Genomic DNA, 21,073 nt, shown 5'->3' with positions numbered 1-21,073 from the left:
GCCTTTCATCGCCCGGCGCGGCCGCATCGAGAGCCTCGATCGCCTCGACGCAACAGTTTGATTTTAAGCCACGCCAGGCGATGAAAGGCCCCGCGAATGGGCCGAATCAGCCCTTAGAAAGCGTCTGATACCTGCTTGAATCTTTCAAAAGTTACAATGTGATAAATAACACTTAATCAAATAAAACTGAAGCAAATAAAGGCTAACAGAAGAACCAACCTTGGAGGGGGAGAGAGAGAGCGAGAGAAAGATGGGGAAAAATACTAAATAACGTGAGTGACCGTGAATTGGGCGCTTACCTGCAAGCCAGCCAGGAAACCCGTTCGACCGGAGCCCATAATGACCTGACCCGTTTAAATCCGATACCCGTTTAAATCTTTCCGTTTAAATGGTAATTGTACCCGCATCAGAGAGCTGTAGGAAATTCTCCGTGGATACCTTCAGTAATTCTTGAAGGTTAAAACACAATTAGTGACACATCGTGATAATACGATGTTAATAGAGACATTTAACAAACGCGTGACAGTGACACCCCCACTGTCTCGCGGAAAGCGGAGATTTTAATAGATTGTTTTCACCGAAATTCAAAATCCGGATTACAAAACATGGCAAAGCATGAGGGGGACGTGTCCCCCCCCCCCCCCCCCCCCCCCCCCCCCTCGAATTTGCGCCCATGTGCGGGCTCTGTGCACGTGGCAATAACAAGCATAAACCTCGGGTGTCGGAAGGAGCTGCAGATGCTAGTTTATACTTAAACTGCTGGAATAACTCAACGGGACAGGCAACGTCTCTGGAGAGAAGGGATGGGTGACGTTTCGGGTGGGAAGAAGGGTCTCGACCCGAAGTGGAGCCCATTCCTTCTCTCATGAGATGCTGCCTGACCGGCTGAATTGCTTCTGAATTTGTTCCATCGTAGTAGACGAGGTCTGTATTAAAAAAAAACCTGTCGCCTTTAATACAGCCGCGGGCAATGGGCTTTTCCACAACTCCTTGACTTTTCTAATATTTAACATCACAATTCTTAAGCTTATGTTACGTTAAGTCGCCACTGGTCGTTGTCTTTCAATTAATTGGCGAAGGGTTTGTTTCAGAAAGCGTTCCGCTGCAGAGCCACGTTTCTGGTTTTGTATGGTGCTGAATTCTGAAGGACGCGTTTGAATGTCTCCAGTGAAGCGTGAAAGATGATTATTGCGAGCCTCGTTTCATTTCTGCTCAGGGCGCCCGTTTTCTCGCTCATTCCTATTGGTATTAGTTTGTTATTGTCCAGTGCAGTGAAACATTTTGTGTTGCCAACTCCCCGTGCAAATTGCACCGTGCAACAGGTAGTGCGATAGAGAAAGTGAACTGAGTGCAGAATATAGCAGGAAGGAACGGCAGCGGCTGAATTACACCGACGATAGACACAAAATGCTGGGGTAACTCAGCGAGACAGGCAGCATCTCTCGAGAGAAGGAAATGGTGACGTTTCAGACGTCTGGAGAAGGGTCTCGACCCGAAACGTCACCCTTTCCTTCTCTCCAGAGATGCTGCCTGTCCTGCTGAGTTACTCCAGCTTTTTGTGTCTATCTTCGGTTAAAACCAGCATCTGCAGTTCCTTCTTTTACACGTTTGTGGTTCGGGTCTGAAGAAGGGTCTCGTCACGAAAAGTCACCCATTCCTTCATCCAGAGACACTGCCTGGCCCGCTGAGTTACTCCGGCATGTTGTGTCTATCTGCAGATTATAGTATATACTCCATGAAAGTGATTCGTGAAGATCGGGAAGATACGGGAAGAACCTTTCTGTACAAACTGGAGAACAGTTTGTCTGTTAACTTTGGCTGCCTCTGAAAAGCAGCCAACATAACCAAAGGCTTGTCCCAGTCCGGACACACAACAGGCTGGCTGTGTACCATCCCTGCTGCACAGTGGAAACAGTATTTAGGGGGAAATCGCTTTTAGCCATAAAATATATCCCGTCTATTGAAAACACGATATACCCCGTCTATTGAAAACAAATGTTGCTATCCTGAGATCTGAATGTCTGAGTCTATGTGTCTGTGATTCTGCTGAAATGACGGTGTGCATTGTACCTGAGCTTCACCCTACTGCTCATAGCACTAGATCTCTTCAGAGGTGGCCCGACCCAAAACGTCACCTATCCATGATCTCCGTGGATGCTGCCTCTCCCGCTGAGTTACTCCGGCACTTTGTGCCTTTTTTGTTGTTGTAAACCAACACCTGCAGTTCCTTCTTCAGACTAGTCTCGACCCGAAACGTCACCCATTCCTTCTCTCCAGAGAAGCTGCCTCTCCCGCTGAGTTACTCCAGCATCTTGTGTCTATCTTCGGTTTAAACCAGCATCTTCCTTCCGACACCCGCAGTTCCTTGTTTCGACAATGCACTTGAATTGACTTGAAACATAAACTGCTTTCAGTTTAACGAGGTGGCGAAAATGCAAATATTAATTATTTCCAACTTGCTAAATAGATGACTTTAATTTACGATTTTTATCGACGCTAGTGCTGATACGAGATATAAATCACCGAGTACGTTAACTGAATGATAAGCAGTAAAGTAACGAACTCTGACAAGATTCACGTTAGCACCACTGTTTCGCACAATTTCTGCCTCTGTTTGATTTCGCCTCCTCCTCTCTTCGGTTAACTCAGTTAAATAATTTGCGGTTAATAGAGTAACTGGTAACAGGTTGAGACTCGGCGGCTGGGCAAAGTCTCAAGGCAGAAAGTATCCGCGCGAATTTAGAGACCATTCCGAATGCGACCCGCATACATTGCCCCGTAAGCTCAGGGTTTGACGCTGTGCCTGTGAACGCGAAACAGGTCAACATGAAGAGGCGCCTGTAGCAGGCTGTCCGGGGGGAAACGGGCAAGCGCAGTGCATTCCTTAAGAAAGAATTGTCTTAAGAAGGGTCTCGACCCGAAACACCACCCATTCCCTTTCTCCAGAGATGCCGCCTGTCCCGCTGAGTTATTCCAGCATTTTGTATCTATCTTCGGTGTATTTTGTCTATATCTCCGTACCCCGATGGTCAACACCGCGGCGGGCGGCTTGACCGAACAATTCAGGGGATCATATCGCGTTATATATATATATATATATATGTCTGCCCCAACTCTTCAACAGAAACATTCAACTCCAGTAGCCCTGGACCGCCTTCATTCTCTGCCACCTTTAGTTTTTCTTCAAGGTGTTCGCGTGGGGGAAAGTTACTATTCCCGTCTGCTTTTATTTTTAATCTATTTTTGTACAAAATTATGAGAGGAACAGATCGGGTAAACGCACAGTCTGTGCGCAGAGCAGGGGAATCAAGAACCAGAGAACCGGGGGGGAGAGATTTAATAGGAGCCTGAGGGATAACTTGTTCATACAAAGGGTGGTGGGAGTATGGAACGAGCTGCCGGACGAGGTAGTTGAGGCAGGCACTATCGCTACGTTTAAGAAATGCTTAGACATGTAGATGGATACGACTGGGTTAGAGTGATATGGGGCAAACGAAGGCAGGTGGGACTGGCGTAGATGGGACGTGTTGGTCGGTGTGGGCACGTTGGGCAGAAGAGTCTGGTTCCACGCTGTATGGCTCGCTGTTACTGTCGCATTAGGTTATGGAAATAAGTACAGATAACATGGAATGGCAAAAAAAAAACCCCAGTTCATAATCTCACAGCCAGGCATCCCTCGCCACTATCAACAAATATTGGTGCCGGAGAGCACATTTATTGTGGAAAGCAGGTGTTGATTTGATCCAACACGTACGCGTCGCTACATCGCTATCAACTCGCCGAGTTAAAACAAAGAAGGGTGCAAAGTGCTGGAGTAACTCAACAGGTTATGAAAAAGGGTATCGACTGGATAGTCACATATCCATGTTCTCCAGAGATGCTGCCTGACCTCCGCATCTCTAAAACTATCTCCAATATCGTATCTCTAAAACGACACTAACATTTCTGCAACTCGCCGGGTTACACGCCGGGCAGAGCGAATGACTGGCGAGAGGTGAGCGGGTGGGCGGGTGCCTATGGCCGGGCCTAAGCTTGTACTTTGTCCCCGGCTGGTGTTTTCCCGCGGTTCATCAGCGAACTTCTCAGTAAATCTAACATCAGCAAATCAGAGAGCAGTCCCATGCATCCCTCAAGCCCCCTACATTTGCTTACAGGTGTCACCAGTTTCACGTCCCCACGTTGCTGCTTTTGACCACGGGTCAAGCTTGTTTCTACGCGGTGAATGGGGTGGCTGCAAATAATTTCGAGTTCGTTTACGAATTCCAAGTTACCTTTATTCCAGAGAGTTATCTACAAACTAGAACTCTCAGGCGGCGCTGAGTTAATGCTTAATTCATTCAATCAATGTCTAGCGCACTGCACTGTAAACCCCAGGCCCAGCCCAATGCACTTACAGGTAGGAGGTGAGGCTGCTGAGATTTGCAGGGATGGTGGTCAACCCTCGGTCCGAGCAGTCCACTCGCACCAACACACCATCGTCCTCGCACAGGCAGGGGGCCGGACAGTCGCCTCTCCTGGTCTGCAAGGAGGGGTAGCAGAGCAGCAGAGCCAGCAGCAAGGGTAGGTGCGGTAGCCGCGTCCGCCACATGTCTCTAAGGGCAGTCGCAATTGGGCTCCTCACTGTCAATTCCCTGACTCCAGCGAGGCTGCCACATGCCGCGCCGGACCCCAGCTCCAAGTCTCAGAGCCGATGTTCCAGCGGCCCCTTTAAGTAAGCGGCCCGCCCCGCCGCTGACATCACGGTGGTGTGGCGCCTACTCTTCCCCAGAACCACGACCACTGCTCTATCCCCCCCCCTCCCCAGTCCCCTTCCCCGACACACGTCCTCCTGGCAAAGGACAGCAGCTTACACGCGCCTCGGTGTCACCTCCCCTCCTCACCGGTCTCCGCCACCAACACTTTGTCACCCACCTACTCCAACCGGTTTAAGTTTTGCAAACTCCATCCCAGTCCGAATCACAAGTCAAACATCTCCCAACGCAAACCCCTCCACGCAAGGAAACAAAACAAAACTCGTTAAGAAAACCTGAACGATTCTTGAGCACCAACTTAAAGGAGATGCAACGTTGTAATGCGTGCAAGAAATCCCGCGCACGCACAGAAAAAAACCATATCGCCCAGTTAATTCAATACACGAATGCGGAAAAAAAACTCCGCGGGTCAGTGGGTCGCTGAGCAGCTCCTGCACTTTGTGTTTCAATAAAGGTTCCAGCGTTTGCAGTTTCTTGCGTCTTCGTTCAACGAACATATGCCCTGGAACGCTCGATGAAAGCGTGAATGATTCTATCAGCACTTCGCCTACATTTATATAGTAAGTATAGGCAGTTTATATAGGCGGCGAGGGAATGGACGTTAGCGAAGGAAGGAGGACTGGAGACTGATAGAGGAACTCAAAGACATAATGGGCCAAAGAGTGGGCACAAAATGCCGGAGTAACTCAACGGGACAAGCAGCATCTCTGGGGAGAAGGAATGGGTGTCGTTTCGGGTCGGGTCTGAAGAAACTTCACCTCTCCAGAGACGCTGCCGGGCCCGCTGAGTTACTCCAGCATTTTGTGTGTACCTTCGATTTAAACCAACATCTGCAGTTCTTTCCTACAGATTATGAGCTAACGAGGGGCATGCAGACGGAGAATGGTTGCAATGTTGAGGCCTTTTGAGGAAGCGGCCCCAAAGGTCAGTGAAAAACCTACATTCCTCGTGTCTAAGCAGGGCGAGATGGCCCAAGATAGACACACAAAGCTGGAGTAACTCAGTGGGTCAGGCAGCATCTCTGGAGAAAGGGAACAGGTGAAGTTCCAAATCGAGACCCTTCTTCGGGAGCCCAATCTATCCCCAAAGAACAGGTTAATGCGGTACCAATTATCTGGAAATTCACGACTCCCTCAAGCAAACCTTCATCAACAACCTGCCTCTCCAAAACTCTAAGAAAAAGATGAGATGCACACACAAAGCATACCGTATGCAGCAAGGACTAGTAGCGACCCCCCCCCCCCCCCCCCGTCGTCTTCCCGCTACGCCCCCTCCATGAACAAACAGAGCCACCTTTGTCACGTTACTGCAAATTCCCAATATCCTCGCTGTTGATATTCACGTTAAATTTGCGAAACCCATTTCAGTCGGACTCGGAAATATTGGAGGAATAATGTCTGCTGTTCCATTCAGTTACAAACGTGGTCCAGTTTACTCGAGAGAAAGGATTTGAAGATCGATCTCAAATTTTATTGAATTTCATTGAATGGTTTGGACTTCGTATCCTCCAAAATCATAACGCAATTAGTTAAAAATAAAATGATCGTTTTTGTATACAATGCTATTACAATACGTTAAATGTATACTATTAACGATAGACAGATCTTTATCTTTCAGTCTGAAGAAGGGTTCCGACCCAAATTGTCACCTATTCCATTTCTCCAGGGATGCTGCCTGACCCGCTGAGTTACTCCGGCATTTTGTGTCTATCTTCGGTATAAACCAGCATCTGCAGTTCCTTCCTACACATTATACCATTAACTTCATAATGTTCAAATGCATTGGAGATGAAATGTAGCAATAGAAAGGGAAATGCATTTATCCATTGCTAATTTATATCCACCACTATACCTGTCGTAATAACTGGATGGTAGGCACAAAATACTGGAGTAACTCAACGGGACAGGCAGCATCCCTGGATAAAAGGAATGGGTGGAGAATAATAACTGAATTCTGGACTTCAGTGAGAAGAACACGTTGCACCCATTATGCTAGAAGTTCAGAGGCCACATGAGTCCTTATTTTTTTTTTAACTCATTTGCACGCAGTTAAAAACATGGATCTTGGGTTGGAGCCGTGAAGAGAAGAGGCGCTGGAATAATTCTGACCATTTGGGATTTGGGATAGACTGGGGGAATGAGGGGCGGAGCTCATGGGGGTGAAATTGAGCGAATTGAGTGAAAAGGATGATGTGCGTCAGGAATGGAGAAAGAAAGAGGCATCTTTTAAAAAGCAAAATAAAATTTATTCAAAATAAAAAATATATACAAAACAAAAATGTGCAAAGCCCCTCCGATGTTCTCAGCGGCTGTACATACATTAGTTAGCGTAGTGTTCATGGAACTATCATTGTACCAGGCATCTTGCCATTGATGTGGCCCCTGTGCTGATATCCATTCCCTTGTTTGAGGGGCGTCTCTACCAGACCCTGCTTCCCCACCCCATGTTCAGCAGCTGAAGAACTCTAGACTGTGGCCCTCCCCCACATAGACTTGGCGTTGGCTGCACCAAGCTTCAGTGCCTCCCTCAGCACGTACTCCTGCAGTCTGGAGCGGGCCAGTGGACAACATTCCCCGACGGCCAACTCACTCTGATGGGAGGTCAACAAGGTTCGGGCAGACCAAAGAGCTTCTTTCACCGAGTTGATGACCTTCCATTAGCACTTGATGTCCATCTCCACGGAACAGTCTTTAAATCAGTGTGTCCTCCTTTACGGAACTGATGAAAAAGAGTAATCTTAAGGGGTTCTCCAAAACACCCAAATGAGCGAGAAGGTGAGATGTGAAGGGGGGAAGTGGTTTGTTGGGTAAGACATAGCCAGCTGCCTGGGGGTCGGGGAGAGCGAATCTCAGTGAACCAAGGCGGACACAAATCATTCTATCAAACGCAATGGGGAAAATCCCCAGAAAACCAAAACCAGCAATATCGATTTTCACAACATGAAATAAAGCATTGCGGGGCAAAAACGCACAAATTAAAGCAATGCGCTGGACTGCGGGACACAGAGAATTATCCCGGAATTGGACTTGATAATGTGGACTTTCCTGATTCCATATTCAGGTGTTACTTTAACAATTTAATAACTTGATAACGAATTCCAATGTTTAGACGAGGATTTGATAATCTGAATATCGATTGTATAAAGTAAATTATATTTTAACGACTCTATTACGTAATAATGTTATTGGTATTTTTTTAAACTTAAAAAATATCTTATTACGCGGTCCCAGTGCGCACCCATCGTTTAATATATTACAAGCGTACCCATCCCATCCTACCCCATCCATTACACGCATACCCCTCCCATCCTACCCCATCCATTACACGCATACCCCTCCCATCGCAGTTACCCAATACACACTCATTACAATGCCTTTGTTGTAACAATCTGCCTTTCTCCCCCAACTCGCCTACGTGGACCAATTACCTGCAATGCTTTATCCTGTTGCGTCCCTTTTCTAACTTTCTTATCACTCCTCCTACAAATAGTCTCGAACCGAAACGTCCCCTATCATGTGCAGGAAGGAACTGCAGCGTTTGGTTTACATCGAAGATCGACGCAAAATGCTTGAGTAACTTCTATCATGTTCTGCCCAAATGCTGCCTGAACCGCTGAGTTACTCCAGCACTTTGTGTTGTCCCATAGTGGATTTAATCCCAGTGTATAACGGTCCCTGTGTAGATCAGATCAACTGTACTTCCATTATAATAATTTCTATAAGAGTGAATAGGCATTCCTGTTGAAAATCATTATCTATCCCAATGCATGTCCATCCACGTGTATACCCAAAATGTTGGTCATAAAGTGTTGGAGTAACTCGGCGGGTCAGGCAGTATCTCTGGAGAAAGTGGGAAAAAGTGAAAAGGAAAGAAAAATGAATATTCCTTCTTTCCAGAGATGCTGCCTGGCCCGCTGAGTTACTCCAGCATTTTGTGTCTACCTTCGGTGTAAATCGGCATCTGCAGTTCCTTCCTACACTGTGTAGGCCAGGCTGTGCAGCGGTTCTAGTGCACATTGGTCATCTTACATTGATAGCTGTATCAATGTATATTCGATCCCCTGCTGTGCGCGCCATCGCAGTGTGCATAAGTTATATTATATAGACACAAAATGCTGGAGTAACTCAGCGGGCCAGGCAGCATCTCTGGATAGAAGGAATGAGTGACGTTTCGGGTCGAGGCCCTTCTGTTCTCGATCCAAAACGTCACCCATTCCTTCTCTCCAGAGATGTTGCCAATGCCGTTGAGTTACTCCAGCATTTTGTGTCTATCTTCGGTTTAAACCAGCATCTGCAGTTCCATCCGACAACAGTTCTATTATATATGTATGATAGAGGGCATATTCCCTTCGGTACCTATACATCGCCTCTTAAAAGCCGTCTGCAGTTTTGAAACGTTGCGTTTTAAGTTTCCTTATCGGTGTGGGAAGCAGAGTCCTATAATTTAAATGTAAACATCAGCGGTCCTGTTTGCTTAGAACTGTCAGCGGCTTTAAAAAAAATGTGAATGCAGAGTATTTAAAATTCCCAAAGCCACAGTAATTATTTTCTGGGATATATACACAAAAGAAGCTGTTCCACTCCAAATGGGAACGTCTGCTTAAAATCTTCCAGAAGGACCGAATCAGCGTGAACCCCCAAAGAGAAAAGAAGAGAAAAGAAATTTAATTTTCAATAAACAGCTTAGATTAATTAGGCTCCCACGGAGGGAAGGGGTTTCAGAAAAAAAAGAACAATTAAAAAATATATATCACAGATAAAAAATATTTAATTCTGAAATAGAGTTTCTGTTTAATAGACCCACTGAGAGTGTTCCGTGCATGGGAGTCTTCTATAAGTATGTAACAGCCAAGGAATTACACGGCTGGTTGCCTTTCGGCTCATCTTGCCTTTGTCTACCTGTTAGAGTTACATTCATATCCAGAGTTTTATCCAAAGCTCCTTCACGTTTCCTTCATGTTGAGACACGAAGAACTGCAGATGCTGGTTAATACACTAAAGGAGTAACTCGGTGGGTCAGGTAGCATGCCTGGAGAAAATGGATAGGCGACGTTTCGGGTCGAAAGCCTTCTTCCGACCTTGAAGATGGACCTCGACCCGAAACTTCACCTCTCCATGTTCTCCGGGAATGGTGCCTGACCGCTGAGTCATTCCAGAACGCTGTGTCCGTTTCTTTCCTATATTAGACAACGGTTAGAGATGTTGTCTGACCCGCTGAGTCACTCCAGCTTTTTGTGTCTATCTACGGTCATTTGTATTTTCGTTGATGCTTTGACAAGGTATATGCTTAAATCTTTAGAATTTCTGATAGGTAAAATGAATATTTATTCATACATGGGATGAAACCAAACGTCGCTAAAAACAATTAACTTGCAAGGTTCCCTATCGTTTGGGAAGTTGTTATTGAGGTCGTGTCTACATTTCGAGACGGTGGAAGATATTCCGGGGTTTATAGATCTTTGGACTCGGACATGATACTTGTAAACTATCAGTGTCAGAGGAAGATTGGGTAAACGGTTAGAAACTCCAAAAACAAAAATCAAAAAGTAATGTAACAGTGAGAACATCTTGTCTGCCTCAATAGACGAAATTAACAACCAACCATTTTTAAAAGATAAGACTTTAAAAAAAATCCCAATTAAAATCACATTGGGTAATAATTTAAGATTATGACAATAGATTTGATTTGTGTCATTAATATTGTTTCCTACTGTATAACACGCGTGCTCGCGACACGACTATTTCCATTGGTTCTATCTTAAAACAAGTCACGGCAGTACACGTACATTTGCTCCGTCACAGGAGCCTTTTCAAATACATACGCCGGAAGTGTACACTGTATAGAATTGCGTTATTCCGAAGATTTGATTCAGACTATAACACATAGGACAAAAGGTGGACACAAAGTGCTGGAGTAACTCAGCGGGTCAGGAGAAAATGGATAGGTGACGTTTCTTCAGAAGAGGGTCTGAAGAAGGGTCTCGATCCGAAGTGTCACCTATCCATGTTCTCTAGACTGAGATACTGCCTGAACCATCCAGTTACTTCAGCGCGTTGTGTCTTTATTTTGTTAACCGGCATCTAGAGTTCCTTGTATCCTCAGAAAATTGCAGTTCGAAGCATATGGGATCAATGCAGGAAAGTGGCACTCTGGTAAAACTAACAGTCATTAAAACATCAGCCATGATCGGACTGAATGGCGGAATTGGGACGAGTGGCTGATTGGATTATTCCAGCCTCTTTACAACCCTGCTACTTTCATCAGAGATGCTGCCCCTGACGCGTTGAGTTACTGAAGCACGTTGTGTCCATCTGCGGTACCGCATCTACGGTTCATTTTTATTGCACATAGTTCACAGTTCATAAGTTATAGGAACATAATTGGGCCATTCTGTACATCAAGTCTACTCCGCCATTGAATCGTGGCTGATCTAGCGTTCCGTCTCAACCCCATTCTCCTGCTTTCTCCCCATAACCCCTGCCGCCCTTACTAAAAAATACCCTTTATATTCGATCTTTTCCAGACTGAGCCGGGGGCTGGAGAGAGGGTGGAGGTGCCGGGGTGGGCGGGGGGTGGGTGGTTGGGTGGAGGGCGGGTGGGGGTGGGATGGTGACAACCCACACTCATGTATCAATCTGTCATTCGAACCGCATAAATGCAACAATGTAGTTCAGAAAATAATGTCTTGAATGCTAAATGAAGTTTACATTTTCTTTCTAGCTCTGTTCGTGGGAATGTGACAACATCCAGGTGCTGGGCACTATACAATGCAGCCTGCAGCCGCCCACTGCTACAAGATATTGTCCGCAGCTTACCACTTATGAGGTGGAAGACGGAGCCCATTCTCTGTCGGTTGACTGATGCCCGGAGCTCTCACTGATCTTTTCAGCTAATTATAAGGCTCTTCGGAGACAAAGACCTCGCACCTGCCGTAATGTTTCCAGGATTGGTCATTATTTCTCTTTCTTAAAAAAAAGAAAGAAAAAAAAGTCTGTAATTTGTGCCTCGTACCGGAGATGACTGTACAACGGCGGGGCGATGAGTCAGTGGATAGACCGTGAGCAAGCAGACAGGAGGGAAAGTGCCGCAATTCTGGCGGAATGTGTTTCTGGGACCGAGATAATGGGAAGGTTTTGTAGCATTGTGGATTTTTTGCTTCTTTATACAATGCCCGCTCCTTTGTCAGGAGTCCATTCAGATTGTCAAAGAACTCCTCTGGTTTCACACGACGTGAAATTATTTAAAAAATCACCCGATGGGACCCATTAAATACTAATGTTGGAAATGTAACCTCAACTGACGCCTTCAAAGGCGAACATATGAACGTGGTCTCCTTCAATTAGAACCTTTATTACTCCAAATAGGATTGCTTTCAAGCTAAAGGGGTAACGAGATATTTAACCATAACTTCGCCATAACTTCAAAAACGTAACCATGATTTGAATTCGGTAGAGAGCATATTGACTGGTGGGATCACAGCCTGGATCGGCAGCATGAACGCCCAGGAGCAAAATGTGGTGAACATTGCCCAGTCCATCATGGGTACTGACATCCCCACCATCGAAGGGATTTACAGCAGTTGTTGCCTCAAAAGGGCAGCCAGCATCATCAGAGATGCACACCACCCTGGCGATGCTCTCATTTCATTCCTGCCACCCAGAAGAATATACAGGAGCCTGTAACTAAACGTCCAGGTTCAGGAACAGCTTCTTCTCTACCGCCATCAGGCTATTAAACACTACAACATTCAAATAAGCTCTGAACTACACAGACTTGAATTCCGACACTGGGTTTGTCTTTTTGCACTATTATTGTTTGTTTGTTTTATGTGTGTTTATGTACAGATGTATATACTGAACTTCTTTCGTTTATTTTATTGTTTACAAAGTACGATGTTTACATATTCTGTTGGGACAGATGACAATAACATGCACTTGACTCTTGACTGTAATACACAACACACAAAGTGCTGGAAGAACTCAGCAGGCCAGGCTGCATCTGTGGAGAAAAATGGACAGACGACGTAAGAAAGTCTGAAGGTCCCGACCGAAACATTGTCTGTCCATTCAGCCTGAGGAAGGGGTCCCGACCCCACAAAGTCGCCTGTCCATTCTCTCCACAGATGCTGCCAAACCTGCAGAGTTCTTCCAGCACTTTGTGTTTGGCTCCAGATTCCAACAGCTGCAGTCTCTCGTGTCTCTTGAGCTCTCACATGCGTCTTCAATAACATTCCAACTATATCCCAGATTACAATTTCAAACCATTGGGCAGGTGAACGGTATTTTGTATAAAATACCAAACCGACCTAGAGCCAATAGATGCAAGAAGAATTGAAAACATTTTATTTCACACAGCTGTATTTTTCATTTTTTCCACCCACTCCCTCAATGTTTTAAGCGATACAACGTGGAAACAGGCCATTTGGCCCACTGAATCCGTGCCGCACAGTTGCATTCTCCTATAAACACTAGGGACAATTTACAATTTCATCTAGCTAATTACACTACAGACCTGTACGTCTTTGGCGTATGGGAGGTAACTGGAGCACCTGGAGAAAACCCACGCAGGTCATGGGGAGAATGAACAAATTACATACAGACAGCACCCGTGGTCAGGATCCAACTCGGGTCTCTGGCACTGTAGGGCAGCAACTCTACCACTGCGCCACCATGCCGCTCCTAATGCTTGGTAGGTAATTTTTTTTCAGCATGCAAAGTTGACAATAATTGGTGCAAAGTATACCGATTTCTTTTCCCGATAATAACATTTCGAGTATTAAAAATGGCCGTAAACACCCAGCAACATAAATGAAAAGAGAAACAGTTATTGAATCTGGTCCTAAACCCTTCATCAGCAATGAGTAGGAGAGAAAATAAGTTAAGGTTCAGTGGCGTGGAAGAGGTGGGGGTGTGTGGGGGGGGGGGGGGGGGGGGGGGGGGGTGGGGGGGGGGGGGGGGGGGGGGGGAGGTAGATCAAAGGGAATATCTCTGATTGAGTGCAATAAAAATGGGTTACGTTGAGGTTAGATTGGAATTAATGCAAGTGCTTCACCTGGAAGGTCTGCGTGGGTCCTTGAATTAACAGTTTAGATAAATTAGGCTCCCAAGGAGAAATTGGAAGACGTGAAAGAACAAAAGTCGTGTGTCCTGCAGTTGCATGGGAAAGATCTTGAGACATGGAGTGGTAGTGTGAACACTAAGAATGGGCCAGGGAGCAAAATTGAGAAAGATGTTCCATTGGAATATCGAGTGTAGCGCGGTATAAGGTGGAGAGAATGTTTCCACTTGTGGGGGAGTCCAGGATTAGAAGTCATAGCCTCAGAATTAAATGACGTTCTTTTAGGAAGGAGATGAAGAGAAATGTCTTTAGTCAGAGAGTAGTGAATCTGTGGAATTCTTTGCACAGAAGGCTGTGGAGGGCGAGTCAGTGAATATATTAAGGCAGAGATAGACAGATTCTTGATTAGTTCAGGTGTCAGAGGTTATGAGCAGAAAAAAGAATGGGGTTATGAGGGTGAGTTAGATCAGCCATGATTTAATGGCGGAGTAGACTTGATGGGCTGAATGGCCTAATTCTACTCCAATTTATTATGACCTCATGACCTTTTGACAAAGTGAAGACCAGGTTAAGTCTGTCCTTATCTTTCCAGAAGGAGAGCTCATGAGAGGAGTGGTGCAGAATGCAAAGATACAAAGTTAGAGATTATTTTTTGTCTGCAATGGTGGAGGGGAAGCAATAGTTTAGGAGAAAGGAACATGCACAATGTCTCACCATTAGAGAAGTTAGAGGCATAGAGTCACTATGTATTACAGTGTGGAAACGGGCCCTTTGGCCCAACTTGCCCATAACGGCCAATATGTCCCATCTACACTAGTCCCACCCACCTGCGTTTGGCTCATATCTCTCTAAGTCTGTAAGAAGGAACTGCAGATGCTGGTTTAAACCAAGGATAGACACAAAAAGCTGGAGTAACTCAGTGGGACAGGCAGCATCTCTGGAGAGAAGGAATGGGTGACGTTTCGGGTCAATATCCTTCTTCAGATGTTAGTGCAACTTGGGTGGGGGTGGGATAGAAAGAGACAAAATGCTGGGGCAACCTGGTGTGAAAAATCAATATTCATACCCATTCCTACACAGACCTTTCTGTCCTAGGTCTCCTCCATTGCCAGAGTGAGGTTAAACGGAAATTGGAGGAACAGAATCTCATATTTTGCTTGGATAGCTGCCCAAGTGATATTTGAGATACTGTTCCTCCAATTTTCCAATGGAGGAATCCTAGGACAGAAAGGTCTGTGTAGGAATGGGAAGGAGAATTAAAGTGTACAGCAACCAGAAGATCAGGTAGGTTCAGACGGGCTGAGCGAAGGTGTTCCGTGAAATGATCACCCAATCATCATTCGGTCTCACCAATGTATAAGTCCACATCTTGAACAATGGATACAGTAGATGAGGTTGGAGGAGGTGCAAGCGAACCTCAGCCTATCGCTTATACCCCCTTCCTTGACTCTGTTCAGGGACCCCGACATTCCTTTCAGGTTAAGCAGCTGTTCACTTGCACCTCCTCAAACCTCATCTACTGCCGTTCAACCGATCTGAACTAAACTTGGTGCAATCGCAGCATAGGAGAACGGTGAGTGAACTGGCGAAAAATCATAGTGCGAAACATTTTTGCGCAAATAGAAATCATGCACAGACCGGAAGATAACAAGAACAGATAGACGGAAGATAACAAGACAGACAGACAGACAGATAGATAGATAGATAGATAGATAGATAGATAGATAGATAGACAGACATGGATGGTGAAAATGAACCAGTTAAGACCAGGAAATTTAAGACCGTCAAAGTGATGGGGAACAATCAAAGTTTATTTTAATTTTTATTTGATTTTCAATAACATTTCAAGATTAGAGCATTTGTGTCATTTGAGATATAATGTAGTATGTGTTGTATGCCTCGGAATAACACATCACTTTTCACCCACATTTCCCAAACTCTCCAGCACTGGGATATCCCGCCTTATTTCAGAACGTGCTGTAAACTAAATAATGGAGAGCTCCATATCATTGCACTAGTTGGATGGGCCTGGGCCTACTTTGAATCTTCTTGGATTTCCATTATTTTAGTAAAATACTAATCAAAATGATCATAGGAAGAAAGTTCAATACCCTCTTCTACACTTCTTCTCCCCTCTCCCATCAGACAAAGGGTACAGAAGTTTGAAAACGCATACCTCCAGATTCAGGGATAGTTAGGGCCCGGATAGCTCAGTCGCCAGAGCATCAGACTTTTAACCTGAGGGTCCAGGGTTCAAGTCCCTGTTCGGGCAGTTACGTTCTGTGCGGTTACTTTTTGGGTGGTCACGGTGGCGCAGCGGTAGAGTTGCTGCCTTACAGTGAATGCAGCACCAGAGATCCAGGTTCGATCCCGACTACGGGTGCTGTCTGTACGGAGTTTGTACATTCTGCCCATGACCTGCATGGGTTTTCTCCGAGATCTTCGGTTTCCTCCCACACTCCAAAGACATACCGGTTTGTAGGTTAATTGGCTTGGTAAATGTAAAAATTTGTCTCTCGTGGGTGTAGGATAGTGTTAATGTGCTGGGATCGCCAATCGGCGCAGATCTGTTGGGCCGAAGGGCTTGTTTCCACGCTGTATCTCTAAATTAAACTAAAGTAAGTTTCTTCCCAGCTGTTATCAGGCAACTGAACCATCCTATCACCAAGTAGAGAGCATTCCTGACCTCCCATCTACCTCATTGGAGATCCTCTGACCTTTAATTTTTAATCGGATTTTAATGGACCTTATTTTGCGCTAAACGTTATCATGTATCTGTACACTGTGGATGGCTTGATTGTAATCATGTACTGTCTTTCTGCTGACTGGAATAGCATGCAACAAAAAGCTTTTCACTGTACCTCAGACCATGTGACAATAAACTAAACTAAACTAAACCTAAACTAAACTAAACGACACTAAAATATACCCATGGCTGAAGAATAGTTGTTCATCCTGCACAACTACCCTGCCTTTCATTCCGTTTCTTCAACTGGAGATCACAACAATTCTCTTGAATTAATATATATTGCTTCTTTTGCTACTTGCTTCTTTTGCAGGTGATTACTTTTCCTTTTTTTTTTAGCATTGTTAGTTCATTCTTTTGCTTTTGACTTTCCTATCATTATTTCAGTTTCCTTATATATTGTTTTGTTTCCTATGTGAAAGAGAAAACACATTAGAAACTATAAGAACAATTCAGGTCCAAAGAAATGTAAAGAACATGCACATGGTTCAGTAAAATGTCACAAGCAGATACAGAAAGTAACCAAAATTATTAATGTAACAATAGGTTTAATACATAGGGAATGAGAACACAAAGAGATAGAAGTTGTCCCACACCTGTACAAGGTGTGGTTATAGCACATCTGACATTTCAATGGTTCTAGTTGCCTTGCACATAGCAGTGTTTGGGGGCTAGAAGGATTACTTTACAGATATCAAAATAGTTCAGCTTTTACGGCTGCTAAAATTGGTACAGCGGCTGGTTTTAACTTGTCGCAAGTGATATTTATGGGGTTGATAGCCTTATTTTACCAGCTGGCAAAATTTGACATGGACACAAAATGAACGAAGGAAAACAGAAATGGTGCATAACTACAGCAATACAAATATACATTAGGTAGAAAATATTGACATTGAAGTCTGAGGGACAGAAAATGATAGTTTTCGCAGCCACTGCAGAATTCTTTGGTTTTTAGAAGGTGCTGAAGAAGATGGATGGTATGCTTGCCTTCACCAGTTGGCGCATTGAGTATAAGAGTTAAGAAACCATGTTGCAGCTTTATAGGGCTTTGGTTAGGTCCCATATGGAGTAGTGTGTGTAGTTTGGGTTGCCTCTTTAAAGGAAGGATTTGAAAACTTTGGTGAGGAGACAGAAAAGGTTTATCAGAATGTTACCTGGATTAGAGGGTGTTAGCTAGAAGGAGAAATGAATTGTTTTCTCTGGAGCTTGGAGCTTGGAGGCTGAAGGGAGACCTGGTACAAGTATACACAATTATGATAGGTATAGATAGGGTAGATAGTAAGAACCTTTCTCAGAGGGTGGAAATATCAAAGATTGGAGGGCATAGCTTCAAGGTGAGAGGGGCAAAGTTTAAAGGAGATGTGCAGGGCAAGTCTTTTACACAGAGGGCAGTCGGTGCCTGGAATGCACTGCCAGGGGTGGTGGTGGAGGCAGATACGATAGTGGCGCTAAAAGAGGCTTTTGGATAGGCACGTGGATATGTAGGGAATGGAGGCATATGGATCATGTATAGGCAGATAAGATTAGGTGACCTTGGCATCATGTTCAGCATGGACATCATGGGCTGAAGAGTGTTCCTGCGCTGTGCTGTTCTCCGTTCTAAAGATGAAGGATGGTGATTCAAGTGTACAATCTATTGAAAACATCTAATGGGACATAGAAAGACTGCAACAGAATGCAAAAAAACAGACATTTTTCTATAATTCTTGTTATCATTGACATTAATGGCAGTCTATAAATTAGCAATAGGCATTGCAAGAATACATTTTGGTAACTATTCTACATTCCAAGATCAAAATTGATGCTCTCTCTGCCAACGACAATTGATGGTAAGAAAAGAGTTAATTCTAATTATTTCCATGAACTGTATTAAAGGAATACTACGACTGATGCCGTGATTTATCACAGATTCATTTAATTAATTGAATTTAAATTTCCCAACTGACATGGTGGGATTCAAACGCAACAATCCAGGTTTCTGGATTCCAGGCCAGTAAGAGTGTGGTTTGTTGTAAGGAATAATTGAGACAGGATGCTCTTGTGCAATTGCGTTTTCTTTTGAACGTAAAATAATCTGCAGATGCTGAAATTGCTTTAGTAAATCCACGCTTGACATTTATAATAAAAATGTAATGCAGTAAAATATCCTTCATTCTGATGAGAAGTTGTAATTGCAACATCTGAAGTTTACTTAGGTAGTTTCCACTATAATCCCAGAGATGGGGATTTATGTTGGAAGCATGGTAAATGCATCCAAATGTATGCCTTATGTGTGGCACACAAATACATATTCTTATCGGCTCCCAATCTTATTCTAAAAACATTTAGTGCACTGTGAACATTACTTATGATTCAAGACAGGTTTTGGCATGATAATTGAATAAAAGTGTTGCGAAACCTTTGAAGTTTGAAGGAAGAACATGTAAAAAATAATTGTGTGGTACAGCAGACAAGGATGTTTCTAATGTGGTGAAGAATCATTTTACCAGCACAAGTTTTGTTAGGTTTTTTTCTTTGTAGATTTCCTGATGGAAGCATAATAATGGTGTGAACATTTGGAGCAAGAGGCAGAATGAGAGAAATAGATTATATTTGTGGCCTAATTTAAAATAGGAAGATGCACAAAATTGACGAAGAGATATAAAAACAGCCAGCGGCTGTAGTAATGAGAAGGCACTATACCAGGAGAGATGGGGCAGCACAGTGGCACAGCAGGTAGAGCCGCTGCCTCAGAGTGCCGGAGTCCCGGGTTCGATCCCGACCTCGTGCACTGTCTGTATGGCGTTTGCACGTTCTCCCTGTGACTGCGTAGGTTTCCTCCGGATGCTCTTGACGAAGAAATATAAAATCCTCCCACATCCCATAGACATGGGATCTGTAGGTTAATTGGCCTCTGTAACCCTGGTGTGCAGGGAGTGGACACTAAAGTAGGATAACATAGAACTAGTGTGAATAGAAAATCGATGGTCGGCATGGATTTGATGGGCCAAAGGGTCTGTTTCCATGCTGTGTCTCTAAACAAAACTGAACTAAACTAAACTAAACTAAACCAAGCTAAGCTAAGCTGAACTAAATTAAACTAAACTGTACTAAACTAAGCTAAACTGTGGCATATTGGATTTATAGGGTATATTAGCCATAAAGGTTAATAATTTGGGGCATGACCAGCAAAATGAGTCAACATGTTTAGAGATCCTTTAAAGTTTATGCCAAAAAGTATTAATGTCATTGAGGGTATAATTTAATCTGGTATCTATCCAAAAGTTTCACGTTGAACATGAAAAGCAACAACTTAAACGTGGTCTTTGCTGGTTATTGTAAAGGAATGGTTGTCAGGTGAAATTCTGCACCTTGTTAGTGAATGTTTACGTGTTAACCAATTGAAACTTGAATTAGTCCGTGTAGAATCATGTTGAGCGAACAGGGGGGTTTGCATTAGACAAGAGTAAAAGTAAGATACATATATATAGAAGAACTGATATACTAAGTGATTACTTTCTACTATTAGTTATGAGGTCAGGAATAGAAACACAAAATTACCTAACAAACTTAATGTGGTATATTTGGAACATGACTAAAATATGCATGGTTGATTACTGGTAAACGTTGATTGAAATTATATTTTGGTGAGGTGCCTGGTTTTACAGTAAAATATATTCTGCTTTTACTGCAAAAATTATTACTAAAATGTAATCTCAAAGATAGTAATTAATAACTACAGGCCCACCACTAAGGTGTCCCCCAATGGCAAACTTGCTTTCTTTTGCATGAAAAGTTAAACCATAGCCTTCAAATCCCTCGGCTGCCTGTGAAACCTTTCACAGCATTATGAGAAGAACCCCTGAGAAGTTCTTCCTGGAATAAGGATTAATATAGGGTTAGGTGACACCAGGCGCAGAGGTAGAATTGCTGCCGGACAGCGCCAGAGATCTGGGTTCGATCCTGACAATGGGTGACGTCTGTTTAGCCAGAAACAGTTCCAACTCCATCTTTGTGGAGGTTGTACGTTCTCCCTATGACCTGCGTGGGTTTTCTCCGGGAGCTCTGGTTTCCTCTCACACGCCTAAGACGTACAGGTTTGGAGGCCAACTGTCTCTGTAATATTGTAAATTGTCCTTAGTGTGTGTAGGGTAGTGTTAACATTCGGGGATCGCTGGTCAGCTTGGCCTCGGTGGGCCAAAGGGCATGTTTCCACGCTATATCTCTAAACAACTAAACTAGCTCCCAAAAGCTTTTTTTCTGGTCATTAGTTCATTGTTTTTTTGTGGAACATGACTGTGTGTAAAATAGGTTAAACAGTGCTTGTGTTTTATAAAATAAACATCATCGACATAATACATTTAATATCCAATGTTCCAATGAGGTGTGAGTTAGTTTCTTCACATACATTGTTCCAGAGGGATTTTGTTTGCATCTTTGTGAAATTAGCAAACAAAACAATCTGAAAATAATGGGCCATAAGACATAGTAGCAGAATTTGATCATTTGGCTCATCAAGTCTGCTCTGCCATTCGATGTT

The 21,073-nt window shown here is 44.1% G+C and overlaps 1 protein-coding gene and 1 non-coding gene across 3 annotated transcripts in view; one reads left to right on the top strand and one right to left on the bottom strand.

Annotated features, from left to right (window-relative positions):
- Window positions 1-4,724, bottom strand: part of LOC129706433 (leucine-rich repeat-containing G-protein coupled receptor 5-like) — a 135,916-nt gene extending 131,192 nt beyond the window's left edge. Inside the window, exon 1 of one of the 2 annotated variants that reach the window (XM_055650738.1) lies at window positions 4,395-4,724. In XM_055650738.1, the coding sequence (XP_055506713.1) occupies window positions 4,395-4,588 (194 nt within the window). In that variant the 5' untranslated portion in view covers window positions 4,589-4,724. The remainder of the gene's footprint in view (window positions 1-4,394) is intronic. The other variant, XM_055650737.1, reaches the window with a different exon arrangement.
- Window positions 4,725-16,007: 11,283 nt separating this feature from the next.
- trnak-uuu (transfer RNA lysine (anticodon UUU)) lies at window positions 16,008-16,080 on the top strand. Its single transcript has one exon. It is a non-coding gene; the product is annotated as a tRNA-Lys (tRNA).
- Window positions 16,081-21,073: the final 4,993 nt, after the last annotated feature.

Source organism: Leucoraja erinacea, chromosome 19 (genome assembly GCF_028641065.1).
Source record: "Leucoraja erinacea ecotype New England chromosome 19, Leri_hhj_1, whole genome shotgun sequence".
Classification (NCBI taxonomy): domain Eukaryota; kingdom Metazoa; phylum Chordata; class Chondrichthyes; order Rajiformes; family Rajidae; genus Leucoraja; species Leucoraja erinaceus.
Note: the sequence above shows the minus strand (reverse complement) of the source record. Positions and strands in the feature narration are given on the sequence as shown.